The sequence below is a fragment of the Stegostoma tigrinum genome, chromosome 36, assembly GCF_030684315.1.
Source record: "Stegostoma tigrinum isolate sSteTig4 chromosome 36, sSteTig4.hap1, whole genome shotgun sequence".
Classification (NCBI taxonomy): domain Eukaryota; kingdom Metazoa; phylum Chordata; class Chondrichthyes; order Orectolobiformes; family Stegostomatidae; genus Stegostoma; species Stegostoma tigrinum.
This window is the reverse complement of record NC_081389.1, coordinates 523887-540251: the sequence shown is the minus strand read 5'-3', so window position 1 is coordinate 540251 and position 16365 is coordinate 523887. Positions and strand designations below refer to the sequence as shown.

At 42.0% G+C, this 16365-nt stretch overlaps 1 protein-coding gene across 1 annotated transcript in view; it reads right to left on the bottom strand.

Annotated features, from left to right (window-relative positions):
• herc1 (HECT and RLD domain containing E3 ubiquitin protein ligase family member 1) overlaps window positions 1-16365 on the bottom strand; it is a 339275-nt gene that overhangs the window by 128853 nt on the left and 194057 nt on the right. The window contains exons 47-48 of the mRNA XM_059640184.1: window positions 10250-10450; window positions 2813-2987 (exon numbers count right to left, since the gene is read on the bottom strand). Coding sequence (XP_059496167.1) covers window positions 2813-2987; window positions 10250-10450 — 376 coding nt within the window. The remainder of the gene's footprint in view (window positions 1-2812; window positions 2988-10249; window positions 10451-16365) is intronic.

The following is a 16365-nucleotide window of genomic DNA, read 5'->3' as shown; positions in this document are numbered from 1 at the left end:
CATAAAAAATACAATTCTTCACTCAAAATTTCTTATCACAAAAATAATTGCTTCTGATTAAGGGACGATTACATGATTACAGTAACTTAAGTGCTAGGTTTTATGACAAAGCAAAACGTGTCTTGACAGACTTAGTTCTGAGCAAAATAAAGTAGAAAAATGAAACAAATTCTGTTTGCTAAGAATTTATTACTGGTTTTTACAACTGAAGGATGCAAATTCTATTATCATCTTTTACATAAGGGTGAAACACACATCAGTGTTTTCTGTTATATACGATGTGATTCGTTAAAGAAAACACAGGGGTCATCTGAAAAATAATTTGTACACATTGCAAATGAAAAGGAAAATGGTTTCTATCGCAACACAACAATAAGGAAATGCAACTGTTTTGCAAAGAACTGCAAAGTAAAATTCAATCTCGAGTTGAAATTTCCTGATTTAGCCACATGCTATAGTAAGCAGAAATAAAAACAGAGGGTGGCAGAGAGACGTCACTGAAGAGCATTCTGGGACAAGATGGCTCAGCCACCACAACTGAACAGCGGATCACAGAAGAACCTGGTGTGAAAGGGTGGTAAAAATTGCATTGTAAATCAAGTAACCAGTTAATTAAAAATTGCTAACAAAACAGTTTGACAGGAGCTGCAATGTGGTGTAAGTGCTGCTGGTTGGTATAAGTGTGGGCTTACGTGACCACCAGGCCTCAAAGAGAAGGTGAGCTAGGTAAAGGCAAGATAAAGTTCTTTTATCTTTCTTACTGTAAAGGGGCAGAGATGGCAGTTATGGCAGTGCTATACTCCTTTAGCCAGATGTGGGAGATCAGGGAGCAATCTAGTGTCCCTGATAACTATGTCTGCAAGAAACGTGACTGGCCGCAGCTCCTCACAGTGGTTTGGTTTAACACACAGAGGAGCTTACAGAGGCAGAGAGTGTGACAAACACTAGTTATGGTGAGGTGGTCACACCACAGGTTCAGTTAGGTAGACGGGTGACTGCTAGAAGCAGGCATATAGTGCAGGAGTCTCCTGTGGCTATTCCCCTCTCTAACAGGTATACTGTTTTGGAAATTGTTATGGGGAATAGCCTTTGTAGGGAGTATAACAGCAGCAACCAGATCTGTGGCACCACAACTAGTTCTGATGTAGAATAGGGTCCAGCAAAGTCCAAGACAGTGACAGTGGTATGTGACTCACCAGTTAGGGATGCAGATAGGTTTTCTTGTGGCCGCATTTCAGTCTCCAGCATAGGATGTGCCTCCCTGGTGTCAGGGTCAAGAACATCTCTGAGCAGGGCCATGAAATTCTTAAGGGGGAGGACAAGCAGCCACTGGTCATTATCCAAGATAATAAAATGTGAGGCTGGATAGCAAAAAGCTTTTTCCCCCCCAGAGTGGGGGACTCAATTACAAGGGGTCATGAGTTCAAAGTGAGAGGAGGAAAGTTTAAGGGAGATATGCGTGGAAAGTTCTTTACACAGAGGGTGGTGGGCACCTGGGAACGCGTTGCCAGGAGAGGTGGTAGACGCAGACACGTTAGCGTCTTTTAAGATATATTTGGACAGGTACATGGATGGGCAGGGAGCAAATGGACACAGACCGTTAGAAAATACATGACAGGTTAGACAGTGGATCTTGATTGACGCAGGCTTGGAGGGCCGAAGGGCCTGTTCCTGTGCTGTAGGTTTCTTTTTTGTTTCTTTGATTTGAATTCAGACATTTGCTGTTTGTGATATATATAAATGACTTGGATGAAAACGTAGATGGGCGGTTAGTAAGCTTGCAGACAATAAAAAGGTCAGTGGGGTTGTGGATCGTGTAGGATGCCAAAGGTTACAACTGATTATAGATGAATTGCAAACATAGGTGGAGAAATGGCAGAGAGAGTTAAATCGAGATAAGCGAGAGGTTGGGAGATCAAATTTTAAGGAAAAATATACAGTCAACTGATGGACCCTTTCATCAGGTCCATAATGCAGAGGGGGATCTTGGGAGTCAAATCCATAGCTCCCTGAAAGGAATCTGGAACGCAGTGCCAGGGCTGGTGGTGGAGCAGATACGATAGGGGCGTTTAAGGAGCTTTTAGATAAGCATATGAATGCGCAGGTAATCGAAGGATACAGGCCAAGGGCAGGCAGAAGAGATTATTTAATTTGTAGTCATATTTGACACAACATAGTTGACCGAGGGGCCTGTTGCCATGTTATACCGTTCAATGTTACTCTGTTGATGCATTTTTAGAAGAATGAAGTTGGGTAAGGGTTAAAGGAAAAACACCAAAGTTTCCTTTCACAGAAGTTTTTAAGAAGCTTGGAAGTGACATCCAAATGTAAACAGAATTTTCTAAAGCCTCAATGAAAGCAGACCAAAATTCAACAATTCCTTACAAATGGGAATTTACATGAAGGGAAAGTTCTTAAACAGTATCAGACTAATCCCAGGAAGGCGGTTGCTGTGGGTAAAGTCACTGGACCACTAATTCAGAGCCTCAGGTTCATGATTTGAAGACATGGGTTCAAATTCCATCATACTGTATTTAAAAAGTAAAAATTTAAACAAAAACTGACAACCATAGAACAACTGCCTATTGTTGTAAAAACCTATTTGGTTCACTGATGTCCTTAGTAAAGAAAATCTGCCATTCTTACCTGCTGGTCTACAGGTGGCTGCAGATCTACTGCAACTTGTTTGAATCTCAACTGCATTCTATGCAGTTAGGGAAGGGTAATAAACGGTGGCTTAGAAGCCTACCTCCCATGAACAAAAAAAAATTCACTGAACAATCTTTTAATAAAAACTTAAAGATCCACCTACCTGACAGATAGCAGTGAAAGAGCTCTCATGACCATGGTCCTTGCTAGAAGGACCTGTGCTGCTGCAGTCACTCGCCTCAAGGCCATAACTCGGTCATGTGGATTGTGTAGAGCTGCTGCCTGTTCTCCAAGTGTCACTCTACCAGATGAACATTTATCTACCGATCCAAAGCAACCTTGACAAAGAACAAGCAAATTACCTTGTTACTGCACAAGAAACGGATCACGCGGCAAGTTGATTTGGGGAGGATGAAAGAGCATCAGGCACAATACAACATGGGGCATGGTGACAAGATAGCAGATGATAAACTGAACTATGACTACCTCACTCTGTCCCTAATACCCTGCGCACCCTCCTTTGGTTAAATTATTTGTTGAGTCTTCTTTCAGAAGATGCAGCAACCGGTTCAGCTGTTTGAAACATTGCACGCTCTAAGATAAGGTCTTTTGTGCAAAATTAAAGCACATGGGATCAAAAAATCCCTCCCTCGCATAGGGGGCGGCAATTTGGACCATCGAGTCCACACAGGCCCTCTGATGAGCATCTCACCCAGACGCATCCCTCCTACCCTATCCCTGTCACCCTGTGTTAACCTCCACAGCTCCAGTGCATGCCCTGGACACTATGGGCAACTTAGCATGGCCAATCCACCTGTACATCTTTGGACTGTGGGAGGAAACTGGAGCACACAGAGGAAACCCATGCAAACATGGGGAGAATGCACAAACTCCACACAAACGTCCAGGCTGGAATCTATCCCAGATCCCTGACGCCGTGAGGCAGCAGTGCTAACCAGAGCCACCATGATAGGGGGAAAGAATAACTAGGTGTGGAGCCGGAGGAACACAGCAGGCCAGGCAGCATCAGAGGAGTAGGAAAGCTGACGTTTCGGATCTGGACCCTTCTTCAGATTTTTCTTGTTATCACAGACTCCAGCATTGGCAGTTCTTGTTATATGATAGGGGACAATATGCTAATAGGCAAGAACCAGTGTGGGAATAAAGGGGTCTTGCTCTATATGGCAGGCAAAAATTAATGAGATACTGCAAAGATTATTGTTTAGGGCCAACTATTCACAATATATATTTCTGACAATGGATAATGGAACCAAATGAAATATTTCTAAGTTTTCTGGTGACACAAAGTTGCTTGGAACTGAGTTGTGAGCAGCATGCAAGAGGACTTTGAGGAGTTTAGACAAGTTGAGTGAGTGTGCAGATGCAGGACAATGCGGGTATTCAAAGCGGGGAAACTTTGAATGGTGTTTTTCTTCACAGAGAAAAACAGACAGAAAGAGCAATAGATTGCTCTTACAATGGATTCCAATGCACTGGGAACTGTAAATACAGAGGGATGAGTGCCCTTGTACATCAGTCATTGAAAGGAGGTAGGCAGGTAAAGTGATGGAAGACATTATCAATAGTGCTATCAAGCAGCACCTGCTCAGCAGTAACGTGCTCAGTGACGCCCAGTTTGGATTCTGTCAAGGCCACTCAGCTCCTGGCCTCATGAGAGCCTTAGTTCAAACGTGGACAAAATAGTTCAATTCCAGAGGTGAAGTGAGAGTGACAGACCTTGACAACAAGGCTGTGTTTGACTAAGCATGGCATCAAGAAACTTGAACAAAACCGGAATCAGTGGGAATCGGGGGCAAACTCTCTGCTGGTTGGAGTTATACCTGTCATATGTTTGTGGTTGTTGGTGGTCAGTCTTCTCAGCTCCAGAATATTTCTGCAGGAGTTCGCAGGATAGTGTCCTAGCCCAAGCATCTTTAGCTGCTTTATTAATTACCTTCCCTACATCATAGGGTCATTAATGGGGATATTTGCCAATGGTTGCACAGTGTTCAGCATTATTCATGACACCTTTCCATAGAACAATATGGAAACCATTCAGTCCAACAAGTCCACACTGACCCTCTGAAAAGCATCTCACCCAGACCCAACCCCCATCCCTCGCCCTGAAACCCTCCATTTCTCAAATCTAATCCACCTAACCTACACATCCCTGAACACTATGGGTAATTCAGCACGGCTAATCCACCTAACTTGAACACCTTTGGACTGAAGGAGGAAACTAGAGCACCTAGGGGAAATCCGTGGGGAGAATATGCAAACTCCACACAGATAGTAACCCGAAGGTGGAATTGAACCCAGATCCCTGTGTGCAGAGGCAACAGTGCTAATCACTGAGCCACAGTGTTGCCCTCAGATACTAAGTTAGCCCATGTTCAAATGCGACAGGATCTGGACAATATTCAGCCTTGGTCTAACAAGTGGTAAGCAACACGTGCGAAACACAAAAGCTGACCAATAACCATCTCCCATAAGAGACAATCTAATCATCGCCCCTTGACACTCAATGGTTCTACCATCACTAAATCCCCTACCATTAACATCCTTATGGTTAGCATTGACCAAAAATTCAGTAGATCTCCCCACATAAACACAGTGACTACAAAAGCAGGTCAGATTCTTGGAATACTGCAGCGAGTAACTCACTGCCTGACTCACTAAAAGGTTGTCTATCTATAAAGGTAGAAGTCAGGATTGTGATGGAATACTCCCCACTTGTCTGAAAAGGTGCACTTCCAACAATGCGCAAGCTTGACACCATCCAGGACAAAGCAGCCGATTTGATTGCACTGCATACACAAATCCCCACTCCCTCCACCACAGATGCTCAGTAGCAGTAGTACACATATTCTAGGAGATGCACTGCTGAACTTCACCCAAGCTCCTTAGAGAGGACTTTCCAAACTCGGAAATACTTACATCCAAAAGGACAAGGGCAGCAGATACATAGGAACATTATTACCTGCAAGCTCCTCTCCAAGCTACTCACCATCCTGACTGTGAAATAAAATGCCATTAGTGTGTCACTGGGCCAAAATTTTGGAATTTCTTCCCTTTGCCCTGCAAAGACCTATCAACAGCATGTGGACTGTAGTGGTTCAAGAAGGCAACTCACCATCACATTGTCATGCTGGTTAATAAATGTTGCCCAACCAGCGATGCCCACATGCCACAAGTAAATAAAAAAGGTGTAGCAAGCAGTTAGGAAGGCAAATAATATGGTCTTCAGTGTAAGGGAATGAGAGTTCAAAACAAGGGAGGTCTTCTTGCAGTCATACAGGGCATACTTTACACAGAGGGAGTGCAGCAGAGGTTCATTCAGCTGGAGCCAGGAAAGGCAGGATTATCCAATGAAGTAAAGTTGGTTTGTCTGGGCCTGTACATGAGAGTGATACAGCACAGAAACAGAACCTTCAGTCCAACCAGTTCATACTGGCCGTAAGCTCAAACGAAATTAATTCCATCTACCTAGCCCATATCCCACCAAATATTTATTAATCACATACTTATCCAAAGGTCTTTTAAATGTTGTAACCGTACCTGCATCCATCACTTCCACCGGTGGTTCATTCCACACACAAACCACGTGCTGTGTAAAACAAATTGTCCCTCATGTCTTTTTTAAAATCATTCTGCTTTCACCTTAAAATATGCCCCCAAGTCTTCAAATCCCCAACCTAAAGAAAAGACACTTCATTTATATCGCTCATGATTTTGTAAATCTCTACAAAAAGTCACCCCTCAACCTCCTACGTCCAGTGAAAGAAATCCTCAGCTAATCCAGCCTCTCCCTACAACACAAACCGTCCATTCCCAGCATCTTGGTAAATCTCTTCAGAACCTTCTCCAGCTTAAATCACATCCTTCCAAGAGCAGAGACACCAAAACTGGACAAAGTACTCCAGAAGAGCCTCACCAACAAGAGTTCAGGAGTTTATTTATTTTGTTTATTCACTAGAGTTTAGAAGGAGGAGACAGGATGCGATTGAAATGCACAAAATCCTAACAGGGCTGAACAGACTAACAACAGGGAGTATGTCTTCTCTAGTTGGGGAGTATCTAACCAGGGGACACAGACTCAGGATAATGGGGAAAGGCCATTTAGAACTGAGATAAAGAAAACCACATTACTCAAAAGGGGTAGGAACATTTGGAATTTTCGACCACAAATTACTGAATATATTCAAGAAAGAGAGAGATAAACATTTGTAGAGTTTAAAGGCATCAAGGTGTATGGGCAGAAAATAGGAATGTGACTTTAAGATACAGGATTGGCCATAGTGAATGGTAGACTGGCTCAAAGGGGCAAAAAGCTGACAATTGCTTCTAGATTGTGTAACTACATTGTCTGTGCTCTAACAAATCTTTAAATAAAGACACTAATGCAACATCTCCCCAAATTCTCAATGATTTTGAGCAACTGACCCCCTAACTCAGGAAAGACAGGGAATAATGCTTACTGCTCAGATGAATATCCTACAAATTTTCTGCTGTAGTTAGTGTTATCTCAATTTTCTAATATGTCTCTTCTCTACTTTTCTACACATTGAATCATTTTGGCCCAGTAGACAATTGGCTATTTTTATCATTCTACAGATTTGTCACTTTCATACTTTGGGATCAATCTGTTCCTAGATTTCAAACATGAACAACTTAAATAATGATTTTTTTTGTGACAAAAAGCAGGGCAAATCTACTGCAAATCAACTAGTGGCCCAACTCTACTCTCAAAATTAAAACTGATTAAAGACAGCTTGTCGACAGTGCTATGAAACTGCATTTCTTCTTGAATAACAAAGAAACGGTACAGCCCAGGAACAGGCCCTTTTGCTAACCAAGACTGCATCGACACATGATGCCTTTCTAAACAAAAATCCTTTTCCTCTCCATGGTCCATATCCCTCCACTTCTGGCCTATCCATAGGCAGGATGCCTCTTAAATGCTGTTATTCTATCTGCCTCCACCACCTCCTCTGGCTGTATATTCCAGGCACGTTCCATCCTGTGTGTAAAAAAACTTGCCTTTCAAACTTTAAACTTAACCCCTTTTAACTTAAACCTATGTTCCCTAGTAACTGACATTTCTACTCTGGGAAAAAGACTCCGACTATCCATTCAATTCCATCCCTCTCAATTTTGTAAGTTTCTGTCAGATCGTCCCTCATTGTTTGACATCATGAAAACAAACCACGTTTGTCCAATTTCTCATCACTGCTAATATCTTTCAAACCAGACAACATGCTGGTAAACTGTGCCTCCACAACCTTCTTGCAATGTGGTGAGCGGAACCGTACAAAATACTCCAAATGTGGCCTTACCTTCTGCAACACAACATGCCAATTTTCACAACTTTGCCCCGACCAATAAAAGCAATCATACCACATGCCTTCCAGATCACGTTATGCACTTCTATTGCCACTTTCAGGGAACTGTGGGCCTATACACTTAGATCTCTCTGTATGTTAATGCAGCTAAGGCTTCTGCCATTGACTGTATACTTCCCTCTGCCCAAGTCTCCAGCCTATCTATATCTTGCTGTATCCTGTGGCAATCCTCTTCATTATTCTCAGTTCCCCCAATCTTTAAGTCATCCGGAAATCAGGCCACTGCAATTTAAATGATTTGCAGGAAAATTACAAACAACAGAAATCCCAGCACTGCGTAACACCACTAATCTCCAGTCAGAAAAACTCCCTTCCATCGCTACTTTCTGTCATCTAAGACTAAGCCAGTTCTGTACCCAGCTTATGAGTTGACTTTGGATCCCATGTGACTTCATCCTTTGTATCATCTTGCTATGAGGGATCTTGTCAAAGACCTTGCTAAAGTACATACTGACATCTCCCGCCCCGCCCTCACCAATCATCTTTGTCACTTCCTCAAAAAAAAACTCAGAAGTTTGTCAGATACAATCTCCCCGGCACAAAGCCATGCTACTATCACTAATAAGTCTACATTTTTCAAATGTAAATAAATCCTGAGAATCTTCTCCAATAATTGAACTACCACTGACGAAAGGCTCAGTGGCTTGTAATGTCCCAGTTTATCCTGGTTGTCCTTGTTAAATAAAAGGAACAATGTTGGCTATTCTCCAATCCACTGGTACCTCTCCTGTGACTAAAGGTGATACAGAGATTTCATACAAGGCTCAGTAATTTCTTCACCTGTCGCTCTATAGCATTCTGGGATGCATCAGGTCCTGGGGACTTGACCACTTTAATGCTTTTTAAAATACTCAATTATGTTTGTTTAAAATGATGAAAAGTATACCGACCAATAGTCTTTAGTCTTACTTAGATTAAAATATAGAAAACGGTAGCAAAAGTAAGCTATTTGGTCCTTCAAGCCTGCTCCAACATTCAATATCTTCATGGCTGATCTTCCAGTTCCCATTTTCATTTGCTCCCATACCCTGTGATCCCTTTAGTTCCAAGAACTGTATTTAACAGTTTCTGTGACAATTAATTCCACAGGATCACCAAATTTTAGGTAAAGAAAGTTCTCCTCACCTCAGTCCTAAATGACCCTGTATACTTAAATTGGGCACCTTGGTTTTGGACACCCCAATCACTCAGAACACCATTCACTTGCGTACCCTGTTTAGTCCTGTTAGAATTTTACAAGTTGCTATGAGATTCTCCCTCATTGTTCTAAACTCCAGTAAATATAGTCCAGTGTCTTATCTGTGTGCCAGATAAAGGGCCTCGTCTGGACTGTAGGATTCCATAATTGCTTCTCAGAAATGGGAAAGGAAATTGATTTAAGTCAGAGATCCCAGCAGACTCAAGGGAATTTATGGTTTATAGCTGATCCTATTTCAGATATTCTTATGAAGTGGTAGTAGCTACTCTTCCCATAGAACCCATCTCTCCTTGATGTCTAACCTGAAAAGTCACATTGTAGGCAAATCTTCCCTTTGTTCCACATAGTTTCTCATGCACTTTCTTAGAACACTCAAATTCCTCTTGCTGCTACAGCACTCAAGAAAAGTAAAAAAAAAAATCAGGAAAATATAGTAAAAGAACAAACGCCCTGCAGAAATTAAAGCAAGGTGGCGCCAGGGATCCCAGCTTGGTTGCACCCTTGGTCGGTGAGAAGTTTGCACATTCTCCCTGTGTTTGTGTGGGTTTCCTCTGGATGCTTTGGTTTCCTCCCACAGTCCAAAGATGTACAGGTTATGTGGATTGGCCATGCTAAATTGCTCGTAGTGTTCGGGGTGTGTAGATTAGGTAGGACACTCGAAGGGTCGGTGTGGATTTGTTGGGCCAACGGGCCTGTTTCCACACTGTAGGGATTCTAGGACAATGATTCTATGATTAAATATTAAGAGGGGGTTAAAAAGAAGTGTTTATCTTATATTAACTGTGAACTTTATTGTTATGTACAAACTGATTTTTCAAAGTACTAATAGTCTGCAGCAGGGGAGCAAACTAAATCTTGCTTTTTTTATTTTTGATGAGTTTGCAATTACTCTCAATATTGCTGAGAAACTTGTCTTGGCAATGTACCAAAATTTACATTTTTAATGATATGCTATAAACAATTCCAACATTATTTCACTGTAAATTGTCATTGCACTAACCTATTTGCATAAGTGTTTCTTCCATGCTGTTGGTTGCTGTTACCATGGCAACAGATGCTCCCAGTGGATCACTGTCAGGAAACTGCACTGGCTCAGGTACAATTCTTCGTTCATTCAAGCCAAGGGGTCCAGCCAACAACTCAAACTCTTCCTCTCCAGTCAGCTTCTCGTCCTCATCAACATCTAACATGTCCCAGTCTTCTGCAAGAGTAAGACAAAGAGGCATCAGTAAGTACAGAACAATGAGTTTGATGTTTTGACACTATGTGGGACAAAGCTGCCCCATGCATGACTCCCTTCACCACAGGGGCATCAGTGTGTACCACCTGTAAGATGCCAATCACCAGTGCTCCTTTGATAGCACCATCCAAGCCTACAATCTCCATTAACTATAACAACAAGGGCAGTAGACAAATGGAAACGTCTCCAGTCACGACTGTAAAACCCTAAGGAATAGGAACACGGGTAGGCCACTTGGTTCCTCAAGGCTGCTCTGACATTCATGGTTGATCCAACATTTTTCATGCCCACTTTGCTGTTCCTTCCTTTTAACCCTAATCAAGAATGTAACTTTTCTTTGTTGACTTGTGGGATGTGGGGTCATTGGCTGAACCAGCATTAATTGCCCATCCCTCAATGGCCTTGAGAAGATAGTGCTCAGCTGCCTTCTTTGACCAATACAGGCCAACTGCAATATCTCAGTGTTAAATATACACAAGAGTTCTGCCCCCACTAATCTCTGTGGCAAGGAATTCCAAAGACACTCAACCCTCAGAGAAGAAATTCCTTCATCTTAATTTTAAACTGAACCTCTTTATTCTAAGAATATGCACCCTGGTCCTAGACCGTCCAGCGGGAGGAAAGAACATCTCAGCATTTAGCCTGCCAAGTCCCTTAAGAAACTTATGTGTTTCACAGGGATCACCTCTTATTCTTCTGAACTCTTGAGTCGAATGTCAACCTGTTTAATCCTTATTCATAAGGCAATCCCTCCAAATAGAGGATCAGACTAATGAATGGTCTCTGAACTATGTCCAATGAAATAATACCTTTTCCCAAAAAAGGGACCAAACTGCTCACAGTAGGTCAGAGTGGTCTGACCACTACCTTGTACAATCACAGGAAGGATCCTGAATCTTCTATTCCAAACCTGACGGCATGACAGCCAACATTCCATTACCCTTCCTAACTACATCCATCACCTGTGTGTGAACTTTGTGTTTTGTTCACAAGCAACTGTTTGCGTTGCAACTTTCTGCAGTTTTTCCTCTATTAAAATAAAAGTTTTATTATTCTCCTTTCCAAAATGAATAACTTCATATTTTCCCACGTTATATTCCATTTGCCCACTTTAAATCATTTATTTAACCTATTAATATCTTGTTGTCAACTGCTTTTATCCCTCATGCAACATACTTCCCCATCTATGTTTCTGTTGTCTGCAAATTTCTCTTTAGTAAATTTGCTTCCTTCCTCCAATCATTAACATATACTGCAGTCCCAAAGATCCCTGTAGAATCCTACTTATTACAGGTCAACCACCTAAAAAGGATGCCTTACCCCGACTAACTGTTTCCTTTCCGTCAGCCAATTCTCTATCTATGCCAAAATCCAACATTGTACAAGGAGAAGGCAGAAGAATGTGGTTGAGAAACATGTCAATCATGGCCAATTGGTGCAGCACAATTGATGAACCAACCAGCCGAATTCTGCTCCTACATCTTATGGCTCTTATGACATGATCTTTACAAGGTATTTTGCAAGGTCAAATGCTTTCCAGAAGTCCAAATATAACAGATCCACTGGCTCCCCTCTATCCACTCAGGTGACACTTCCTCAAAAACTCTAATAAATTAGTCAGATATGATTTGTGTTTAATGAGGCCACACTGGCTTTGCTTGATTAGTTCATAATTATCTCAAAATACTACTACTACTTTCCAGACAATTGATTCCAACTTTTTTCTAACAACATAAGTTAGGCTAACCAGTCTGTAATTACCCACTTTTTAACTTCACTTTTTGAATAGGAGTGTCGCATTGGCGGTTTTTCACCCATCAGCACTTCTCCAGAGTCCAAGGGTTTTTAGAAAAATACAACCAATGCATCACCAACAGTAGCTGCTTCTTTTGAGGATCCTAGAATGCAACTCATCAGGCTAGGGGATTTATCCACCTTTAACCCATCGGTTTGTCTAATACTACTAGTATAGAGGAGGGAGGTAGCCTTGAGAAGGAGTTTGTTGAGTGTATCCGTGATGGTTTTCTGGAACAGTACGTAATGGAACAGATGAGGGAGCAAGCTATCCTAGATCTGGTCCTGTGTAATGAGACAGGAATAATTAATGTTTTAAGATGTGGATGCTTTGGAGAGGGTTCAGAGGAGGTTTACCAGGATGCTGCCTGGACTGGAGGGCTTATCTTATGAAGAGAGGTTGACTGAGCTCGGTCTCTTTTCATTGGAGAAAAGGAGGAGGAGAGGGGACCTAATTGAGGTATACAAGATAATGAGAGGCATAGATAGAGTCGATAGCCAGAGACTATTTCCCAGGGCAGAAATGGCTAGCACGAGGGGTCATAGTTTTAAGCTGGTTGGTGGAAAGTATAGAGGGGATGTCAGAGGCAGGTTCTTTACGCAGAGAGTTGTGAGAGCATGGAATGCGTTGCCAGCAGCAGTTGTGGAAGCAAGGTCATTGGGGTCATTTAAGAGACTGCTGGACATGCATATGGTCACAGAAATTTGAGGGTGCATCCATGAGGATCAATGGTCGGCACAACATTGTGGGCTGAAGGGCCTGTTCTGTGCTGTACTGTTCTATGTTCTATGTTCTAATGACCTCACAGTTAGTCTTCGAAGGAGTCTTCAGCGCATGGTTGAATTTAGAATACAGATGGAGAATGTGAAGATAAAACCCAATACCAGGGTCCTATGCTTGAACAAGGGGGACTACAATAGAATGAGGGAGGACTTCGCTAAAGCAGACTGCAGACAGATTTTATGGTGGGACAGTTGACGAGCAGTGGAGGACTTTCAGACCAATTTTTCAAAGTGCTCAGCAAAAGTACATTCCAATGAAAAGGAAGGACTGTAAGAAAAGGGGTAATCTGCCGTGGGTGTCTAAGGAAATAAGGGAGGCTATCAAATTGAAACAGAAGGCATACAAAGTGGCCAAAAAACAACATGGAACTAGAAGATTGGGAAAAATTTAAAAAGTCAACAGAAAGCCATAAAAAAGAGCTATAAAGAAAAGCATGAGAACATGAGAAAAAAACTAGTGCAGAACATAAAGACATATAGCAAAAGTTTCTATAAATATATAAAATAGAAAAGAGTGGCTAAAGTGAACATTGGCCTTTTAGACAATGAGAAGGGGAATTTAGTTATGGGATATGATGAAATGGCCAAGGCATTGAACAGGTATTTTGTATCGGTCTTCACAGTGGAGGATACTAATAACATTCCAGTAATTGACAAAGAGGCGAAGGTAGATGAGGACCTGGAAACAATCATTATTACAGAAGAGGCAGTGTTGGGCAAGCTAATGATTGATAAAATCTCCTGGCTCTGATGGAATGCATCCCAGGGTATTAAAAGAGATGGCAGAAGAAATAGCAAGTGCACTGGCGGTAATTTTCCAAAATCTACTGGACTCTGAGGCAGTCCCAGCAGATTGGAAAACAGCAAATGTTACGCTACTGTTTAAAAAGGGAGGTAGACAAAAGATGGGGAATTATAGACCAGTTAGCTTAACCTCTGTAGTGGGGAAGATGCTCGAGTCTATAATCAAGGAAGAAATAGCAAGGCATCTCGATAGAAATTGTCCAGTTGGGCAGACATAGCATGGGTTCGTGAAGGGCAGGTCATACTTGACAAATCTTCTGGAATTCTATGAAGACATTACGAGCAAGGTGGACAATAGGGACCCAGTGGATGTGGTGTACCTAGCTTTCCAAAAGGCATTCAACAAGGTGCCGCACAAGAGGCTGCTGCATAAGATAAGGATGCATGGCGTTAAGGGCAAAGTATTAGCATGGCTAGAGGACTGGTTGACTAACAGGAAGCCAAGAGTGGGGATAAATGAGTGCTATTCTGGCCGGCAATCAGTGACAGTGGTGTGCCTCAGGGATCAGTGCTGGGACCGCAATTATTTACAATATATATATAGATGGTTTGGAGTTGGGGACCACGTGCAGGATGTCAAAGTTTGCAGATGACCCTAAGATGAGTGGCAGAGCAAAGTGTGCAGAGGACTGTGAAACTTTGCAGAGGAACATGGATACATTGACTGAGTGGGCAAAGGTCTGGCAGATGGAATACAATGTAAATAAATGTGAAGTCATACGTTTTGGTAAGAGTAACAGTAAATGGGATTATTACTTGAACAGTAAAACGTTGCAGCATGCTGCTATGCAGAGGGACCTGGGTGTCCTTATCCATGAATCACAGAGGGCTGGTCTGCAAGTACAACAAGTAATTAGGAAGGCAAGTGGAATTGTGTCATTCATTGCTAAAGGGATTGAGTTTAAAAGCAGACAGGTTATGTTGCAGCTGTGCAAGGTGCTGGTGAGGCCAGACCTGGAGTACATGTGCAGTTTTGATCTCCTTCCTTGAGGAAGGATATACTGGCACTGGAGTGGGTGCAGAGGAGGTTCACTAGATTGATTCTGGAGTTGAGGGGGTTATCTTATAAGAAGACTGAGTAGATTGGGATTATATTCATTGGAATTCAGAAGATTGAGGGGGGAGTCTTACAGAAACATTAAATTATGAAGGGAATAGACAAGATAGAAGTAGAGAGGATGTTCCCACTGGCAGGTGAAGCTAGGACAAGAGAGCACAGCCTCAAGATTAGAGGGAGTAGATTTAGGACTGAATTGAGAAAGAACTTCTTCACTCAGAGGGTTGTTGATTTATGGAATTCCTTGCCCAGTGAAGTAGTTGACGCTAGTTCAGTAAACGTTTTTAAAGCTAAGATAGTTTTTTTTTGAACAATAAAGGAATTAAGGGATATGGTGAGAATGCAGGTAAGTGGATTTGAGTCCACGAAAAGATCATCCGTGATCTTACTGAATGGCGAAGCAGGCCCGAAGGGCCGAACGGCCTACTCCTGCTCTTAATTCTTCTGTTTTTAAACCTGTTATGATCTGTTATGATTGCAACATCTGAGAGTGTCTTTCACTCATAGGTCATTTGTTAAACCTGCCTTGTTAACTATCATCAGATCCAAGATGGCCTATTCCCTGATTGGCCCCATGGCATGTTGTTCTTGGAACCTATCCCTAATGCACTCCAAAAATTCTTTCCTGTAGCTACCATCCCAACTTGATTAATTCAACCAACATTAAATTAACATCACCCACAAGTATTTCTCTATCCTTTCTACTTAGTTATTATTTGTCCATGTATGCCCTTTTCTACAGTATGGCTACTATTTGGGTTCTATACACTGCTCCTACTGCTACCTTCTTTCCTTTGCTGATTTTTACCTCCACTCAAATGGACTCTAAATCATCCAAGGCTAAATTATCTCTTGCAACTGTCCTCATTTCATCTCAATAACAGTGCTGTCTTTTCCTTTCAGGGGTGTTTGACCATTTGGAAAGACAGGAAGAATGTTAAATTCCCATTTTTGATCTCTTTATAATCAGATCTTCGCGATGACTATCGGGTCATATTTCTGAGTTAGTGAATATATCACTGTTCCTTCGATTTTACTGCATCAGAATCCCTGAACTTATGCCCCAATGGTGCTGTGTATACCTACATACCAAGCCTTCAACCGTTCAAGAATGCAGTTCCACCATTTTCACGAGGAAAATTTGGGTTGGGCAACAAATGTTTGCCTCGGCAGCAACCTGTGCGTCCCAGGGAAGAATAAAGTAGTGGGTTTTAAATGACAAGTTCCCATGTCCTTTAAAGGACCAGTTCCCTGGTTCTAAATCACATGCTGCTTTGGGAGGGCAGTGACTGAAAGTGCAATTGTTCTCCTTTTCTCTCTGAGGAAGAAAAATGTGGAAAATCAACCTGTTCCACTGATAATAATTGTTGTCTTGTCCTAGATTCCAACACAGAGGCAGACCAAGTAGGGAAGAAGTCAAGAAACCTTTTTTACATAA